A 7,242-nucleotide genomic window follows, 5' to 3' on the forward strand; every position below is an offset into this window, starting at 1 on the left:
GGACGGACAGCCGCGGCAGCACCGGGGCTGGAGCCGGGGTTTGGCCAGAGGCCAACAGGGCCGAACCCAACAGGGCTGAACCCAAGGGGGTTCAGGCCAGGGCACAGCGGGGTGGTCTCCCAGTCTCCCGCCGCAGCACTCTGAGATGGCTCCTCTGCTGCCGGTGGGCGTCACCGTCCTCACCCCGGTCCCTAGCGGGGACAGGGCTCCACACACGGGACAACGGGGTGAGCAGTGGGGGCTGGCTGCTTGCAGGCATAAATCCGCAGAGCACCCTGGGGCGCAGGGTGGATGCCGGAGCCACGCGACCTCCTGCTTGTGCCAGGCCAGGATGGTGCTGGTTCCCACCCGCTTGCCGAGCCCCTCCTGAGCAGCCATTTCCCTGCCCGCACCCAAGGTTTGCCCGCGCTGCCCCGCACGCCCCGGGGATGCCAGCCCGTGCCACGCAGCGCAGACCCAGCCGCCGAGCACAAGTTTTCCGTGACACAATTAGAAAGTCTGTGTCAACAACGACTTCCTCCGGGTGCCTGGAGAAACCTCAGCACCACCAGAAAAAAAATAAATGACCCAGCCGGCAGCCGCTGCCGCGGAAGCACTGGGAACTCGGGGCTGGAGAGAGGCCGCGGGGCCTGATCCTGCTTACGGGCACATCCCGCCTGGCCGGCGGCTCCCGCAGCGCTGTTCACCCTCCGCACACTGCGCAGGCAGCCACAGACACACAACCACAGGCGGACGGTACAGTCAGCCATCCCAGGATGCTCAAACAGCCGCCCTGGGGTACAGCATCCACAGCAACAGGGGGGTGGGACGGTGGACCTGGAAGGTGGAAGTTTCTCTGGAAACATGCGGGTGCCAACGCCCGAGGGGGACCTGCGGGAGCGCTGCCACCACCGCTGTCCCCTGCCCCGGCCTCAGGAACCGTCCCAGCAGCTGGAGGGAACAAACAGTCGGACACGAGTGACGGGACGTTTCCTCCCTGCGAGGGCGCAGCCGGACGCCCGCACCCCGTCTCCGGCCACCCTCCGCCCCCGCTCAGCACCCCTCAGCCCTGCGGCGGGTCCCTCTGTCCCCAGCCCCCCTGCCTGGGCCACCTCCTGCCTGCAGCAGAGCGGAGCAGCTCCGGGTCCGGCCGGGATGCGCTGGACAGCTGCCCTCGCCCTGCCCAACCGCGGCAGGACTCGCCAGCCCAGCTGGCTCCACCGCGACATCTCTCCAGAGAGACTTTCCAGGAAACGTCCCCTCCAGCCGGGTCTGGCACCCAGGGCTGACCTGACCAACATCCAGTCGTTCCCGGTGGCCGGTCAATGGGAAGGAGCAGAGCCACCCCCCCGGGCGCACCCACTGGCCACCCGCTCCCATTCTCCACCCGACAGCACCACTCCTGAGGGTCCTTCTCATTGTGTCCCCCCCCGAGGGGACGCAGGGACACGTCCTGCCTGCAGCCCTCCCGGCAGCCCCCGCGGGCCAGCCAGGAGCCCGGCGTGGAAGAGCCATTGCCAGCAGGACCTGGCCACAGACCCCAAGACTCCTGGATCCGCACGTGGCCTCCCCAGCGCCACCATCACCGGGGAGGTGACACGACTCAAGCTGGTGGCCCTGACCCCCCCTCTCTGGTGTACAGAGACAGGAATGGACCCTCGTGCGAAGTCAGGGAGAAGCAGCCGTCCCCAGCAAGGGGCAATCCCCGTTCTTGGGTGCACGGTCTGGAGGGGCTCAAGCAGAGCCCCCAAACCCCAGCCCCACTCCTGGGGCAGCTTTTCCACAGGGGTCCCCAAGGAGCGGGGTGCCACCACGCACCCAGCCAGCCGATGCTCCCTCCCTCCTCCCAGCCCTCTTTGTCTCCCCCAGCCCCACCCAGCACCAAGACCCCATTTGCAGCCCCCCGTAACACCCAGCGCCTCCGTCCCCACGTGCAGGGACGGGTCGGCACACACTGCCCCTGCAGGGCGTCCCCAAGCTGCCATCGCCGCTCACCCCACGCCCCATTCCATAACCATCCACCCGAAAATCACCATCCCGGCTCCCGCCGCCAAGGCAGCCGCCCGCCTTGCTGCCCACCCCGCCCAGTTTAGCTGAGCGGATCCATCGCGTCTCAACCCCCTGCCCTGGCCCAAATCCCGGCTCAAATCCTGGCAGCTGAAGAAGCGGAGCTGGGGGAGCGTGAGCCCCCCGCCCGCCCGGGCTGCCGCTCCCTGCGGAGCCGCTTCCGCGCCACAGACAAAGGGAGCAAGAGGGGAATCCTGGCTGGGCGATGGGTTTTAACGTAATCCTTCGAATTAAAATCAAGAAAAGCAAAAGCAGGGCGCCGGAGCAGGGCTGGCGCAGCTGGAGGGGCAGCGGCGTCGCGGCAGGGCACGGCGGCAGCACCACTCGGCCACAGCTTCCCCGAGGCCAGAGCAGCACCATGCCCTGCCCATAGCAGCGGGGCTGGGGACAGGGACACCCGGCGCTGGGTGCCCCATCGGGGTGGGGTCTCACGCAGACCCCGCTTGTCGCGGCATGGGTGGCAAAGCCGGGTGCACGCCCCGGCGCTCAGCACCCTCCCGGCCCCAGGCAGACGCCTCCGGCCAAGAGCTCCTCTCCCCTCTCGGCAGCCACCGCAGCGCGAAGCCATTTTGAGCCGCCGGCGGAGAGACGAAAGGGTTACGGCCCCAACCCCTCCTTCCCCTGCTCGCCAGCGGGTCCGTGGGGGGATAAACAAGAGCAAGGCCAGGGGGATCTGGGATGGATCGGCGAGGAAACCCGGCAGCAAGGCAGAGCAAAGCAGGGCAGCATGGCGGGGGGGTGCGGGGGGCCGGCACGGACTTACATGCTCATCCCACATCAGGGAGGGGCTGAAATCCTGCTGGGAACTGGGGTACCCCGGGGACCCCTCACTCCATGCATCCCTGGCTTCCACAGCCCATTGCAGCTGGCAGCGGGAGACGGGAGGGCAGCTGGCCAGGGCTGCCTGCGCTGCCAGATCCTGCCTGCCCTGCCCGGGTGCCGGCAGGCACATGCCAACCTGCTGCCGCTCACGGCCTAAAATTACCACGGCTCCTCCAAAGGCATCACTGCCAATCAGGGCGGCGGGGAAGGCGTGCGGGCTGCTCGGGAGCTCCTCTGCATTGCAGCTGGATGTGTGCAAGGAGGGATTTTTCCAGCGGGAAAGCAAGCCCTGAGACGCGCCGGGCAGCAGCAGGCAGCGGGCAGGCAGGGGGGCTTTGGGTGCAGAGGGACTGGGGCTCGCGGCCCCAGGGAGGACGCCGTACCCAGGTTGCAGCCGCTGGACGGGGATGTCAGCACATCACGTGCAGCCCCCGCGTTGGTTTTCGCCGCTCCAGCGGGGCGGATGCGCGCGAGCTCCCGGGGGTCCAGTGGGAACGGCGAAGGCGCCGGCGCGTGCTCGCCCATGCCGCGCGCACACCCGCACGCTTCCCTGCGCCGCCTCTCCCGGCCACGGCCCTTTCCCGGGCCAGAGGGGGGGTTTGCAAGCACGCGGCCCCCAACGTGCAGCGAAACCTCGCTGCGTGCTGGGGACGTGTCGTACCCAAAGCGGTGGCTCTGCCCTGGTCCCCGGCGCAGCCCCAGACCCCGGGAGAGGCACACGCGAGGCATTAAATCCTGGGCTGAGCCAGAAGCACGGGGCAGGAGGCGAAAACGCGAGGCAGAGCCCGAGGGCGGCTGAGGCTGCGGGAAGGGAGCTGGACCCCTCACCTGGGTGCACAGTGGCGGGCTTGGGGGAGATGTTCCGGGAGGGAATAACCCCCCACCCCAGAGAGCAGAGCTGGGAGAGCCCCCTCCACGCAGAGCCATGGCACGGGGGGACCGAGAGCACCCACGGCTCCGGGTGGGCAGCGGGGAGGGACATCGCAGCCCGGCCTGGGCACCGCGGCCAGGACGGCTGGTGGAGGCGTTGGCTGGTGACAGAGGAAAGCCCACCAGATGCAGCCTCATCCAAGCCCCCCCAGCTTTTTCCACAGCCCACAGCAGACACCCTGCGGTGGCTCCAGCCCCTTCCCCAAACAGAAGCCCCTTCCCCAAATCACGCTGCTCTCAGCAAGCAGGGCGAGACGCACCCCGGGCTGCGACAGAAACCTGTGGCAGAGCGGGGACCGTCCCCTCCCAGCCACCCGTCCCCTCCACGCTGGGCGAGGGGCGAGGAACCATCCCCATGGCAGGCACCCAGGCAGGGCGAGCACCCATGGGTGCCCACGCAGGCAGCCCACGCACGTGCCAGAGCCGGTGGGAGTGCTGGTGTCGGCGAGGCAGGGATGGGACACGGGGGACCAGGGCGGGCAGGGGCTCAGCCCCAGGGCTGCGTGTCCCAGCCACGGGCGGGTGTCAGTGGGGGTCCTGGTTGAAGCAGGCGGGTGACGCTGGGGTCCCATGTCGGTGAGCTGGGGACAGCAGGTAGGTGACGCTGGGGTGGGGCGCAGGCGAGCCCCGGGGTGCAGGTGGGTGATGTGGGGGTGGCAGGGTGGGGGGGTGACGCCAGGACAGCAGCTGGGGGGCCCGGGGAAGGTGGGTGGGGACCCGGGAAGGCAAAAGGGGGTCCCCGAGCAGCAGGTGGGGAGCAGAGGGGTGGCAGGCGGGGGCCCCGGGGGTACGGCCGAGGGTCCCGGTGAGAGCCTTCCCCCAGCCTCGGCCCCCCGGCACGGCACCGCGCCCGTGGGTGCTGGACCCGTCCCGTCCCCGCCGCGGTGGCCCCGCTCCTACCTGCTCCATGGGGCCGCTCAGGGCACGGCCGCGGCGGGCCGGCCGCGGGCCATGGGCCGCTCCCGCTGCCGGTGGCGGAGCCGGCGCGCCCCGGTGCGGCCCCGCTGCCGCCGCCGCCTCTGCCTCTCGCCGCCGCCGCCCACGCCCGGCGCCGCCCGGCGCATCCCGGGAGCGGCGTCATGTGAGCGGCGGGAGGGGGCCCCGCCCGGCCCCACCCGGGGCCCCGCCGCCTCCCCTCCGCCCGGCCCCCGGCCTCCCCCTCCGTCCCGATCCCCCTCCGTCCCCCTCCCTCCGTCCCTCCATCCCTCCCTCCATCCCTCCCTCCGTCCCCCTCCCTCCGTCCCTCCATCCCTCCATCCCTCCCTCCGTCCCCCTCCCTTCATCCCTCCATCCCTCCCTCTGTCCCAGCCCTGCATCCTGCCTCCCCCCTTTCTCTCACACCCCTTTCCCCTCCTCATCCTCCCTCCTTCCCTCCATCCATCCCTCCCCCCCTCCTCACTCCTTCATCCTCCCCTCCACCCCTCCATCCCTCCATCCATCCTCCAACTTTCCATCCATCCCCATTCATCCTTCCTTTCTCCCACCCATCCACCCATCCCCTGTCCCCCCGGCTCCCCATCCACCCATCCCTGGCCCCCCAGCTCCCCATCCACCCATCCCCTGTCCCCCCGGCTCCCCATCCACCCATCCCTGGCCCCCCAACCTTATCCCATCCGCCTGTCTGTCTGTCCATCCGCCCACCCTCCCTCCCTCCGCTCACCCAGCTCCCTTCTCCCGGAGGCCCCCGGGGTCTGCTGAGCTCCCATGGGTGCTGGTGGCTGTGCCCAGGGTTGGGGTGGCACCAGGGCAGCGGGCGGGCGGCACTGGCTGCCCCCCCGCGAGCGGCGGGTTCGCGGCCCCTGGCCCGGCCGTGGCATTTCCCAGCGCGGTGGCCAAGCCCTCCAGCCTGGGTAAATATTAGCTTGGAGGCAGCGCCGGTGCCAGGCCCAGTGCGGCCCGGTGACCCACTGGGGCACTGCCAGCACCCTGCGTGCCTTGGCCAGGAGCACCCGGCCTCACGCCCGACCTCAGCTCCCCAGGCGCGGCCCCACACTCTGCCTCAGCTCCCCCTGCGTGGCCCCACGCCGTGCCTCAGTTTCCCTTCCATGGCCTCGCATCTGCCCCAGCGCATCGCAGGGAGCGAGGATGAGGAGGGCCAGAGCACCCACCCCATCCCCTCGATGTGGTCCAGCCCCGAGCTGGTGCCACACTGGGGGGGACAGGATGCCCCGTACCCCACCTCCGGCTGAGTCCGGCCTCACGGTTCGGGCAGGGCCGGCCGAGGAGAGGGGTTAGGGGTGGGGGAGCAGCGCAGCCACACCCCAACGGGCTTTTTTTGGCTGGGGACCCTGCCAGGCTCGGATCTGGCACAGGGCAGGCAGCACCGGGAGCCAGCGATGCTCGACGCCCCGTGTCCCCCCGCCTCGCCTGAGCCCGCAGACCGGGGCCACCGCCCCCCGCTGGCCCTGGGGACCCATCGGGGCTGGAGGGTGGGTGGGGGTCCTGGGGGCCCCACGCTGCAGCAGCACCCCGGGGGCCACGGGGGAGGCAAGCAGGGAGCACGGGAGGGAAGAAAGCGGCTTTTGTCTGGGGGCTCTGAACCTCGCCGGGGACTGGGGGAAATTTGCTGCTTTCTGATGCTAATGAGATGTTAAAAATAAGCTCTGCGCAGCGCAGCCATGTTGGGGCTTTTCCAGGGCGGCTCGGAGGCGGCCGGACAAAGGGGCTTTATGGGGCTGTGGGGGGCACCGAGGGGGTGCCCCATCCCTGCCCCGGGCACATGGCTCCCTGCAGCCCTGGGGCAGCCTCCCTGTCGAGGCCGAGTCCCGGGGTGCAGCCATCCCTCCCTCAGCTGGGTGAACCCCAAAACCTCCCCGCTCCCCGTCTCTGCCAGAGCATCCTGCCCGCGGGGGCCATCGGCTGCAGGCAGGCGACGGAGGGGGCCGTTGGCATCTTGGCTCCAGACCCCTCCAGAGAAAAAAAATCCATCAGGAGGCCCCAGATGTCGGATGCCGCCTGGAGAGGCTGTCTGGCCCCGTCAATGGGGCCTTTGTCCCCACGCAGAGCCCTGGCCCGGGGACCATGCCCGTGGCTGGGGCACTGGGGCAGAGAGCGGGGTAACCCCAGCACCAACCCTGGGGCCAGGACCACGGTGGAAGGAACGGGGGTCCCCAGCCCCGCTGCACCCTGACACCCCCCCTTGCTGCCCCACGCCCAGTGATGGAGGAGGAGGAGGAGGGGGGATACAGCCCCCCCAGGGCTGGGAGCCCCCCCAGCCACGCACACAGCAGCCTCAGCCCCATTCTGTCACTCTGCAGCCTTTGATCTGCCAAATTCGGGGGCATTCAAAGCGCCGGGGCACAGGGCGGAGGCGGGGGGAGCACCGCAGGCGGGGAGGGGGGCAAGGCGAAGCTGGGGAGCCAGAGCTGGGCACCTCCATCCCCTGGGTCCCCACCCCACAGGGATGCTGCAAGCGGGGGGAGGCAGGGGCTCAGGACTCAAGAC

At 70.3% G+C, this 7,242-nt stretch overlaps 1 protein-coding gene across 2 annotated transcripts in view; it reads right to left on the reverse strand.

The window, feature by feature from the left end:
- Positions 1–4,799, reverse strand: part of ARHGAP23 (Rho GTPase activating protein 23) — a 37,711-nt gene extending 32,912 nt beyond the window's left edge. Inside the window, exon 1 of one of the 2 annotated variants that reach the window (XM_087770334.1) lies at positions 4,699–4,799. In XM_087770334.1, the coding sequence (XP_087626460.1) occupies positions 4,699–4,707 (9 nt within the window). In that variant the 5' untranslated portion in view covers positions 4,708–4,799. Of the gene's footprint in view, positions 1–3,251; positions 3,300–4,698 lie in introns of those variants that run through there. The other variant, XM_087770335.1, reaches the window with a different exon arrangement.
- Between the last annotated feature and the right edge of the window lie 2,443 nt (positions 4,800–7,242).

The sequence above is a fragment of the Nipponia nippon genome, unplaced genomic scaffold (genome assembly GCF_047370975.1).
Source record: "Nipponia nippon isolate SJK-2023a ecotype South Korea unplaced genomic scaffold, ASM4737097v1 scaffold_32, whole genome shotgun sequence".
NCBI classification, from domain to species: domain Eukaryota; kingdom Metazoa; phylum Chordata; class Aves; order Pelecaniformes; family Threskiornithidae; genus Nipponia; species Nipponia nippon.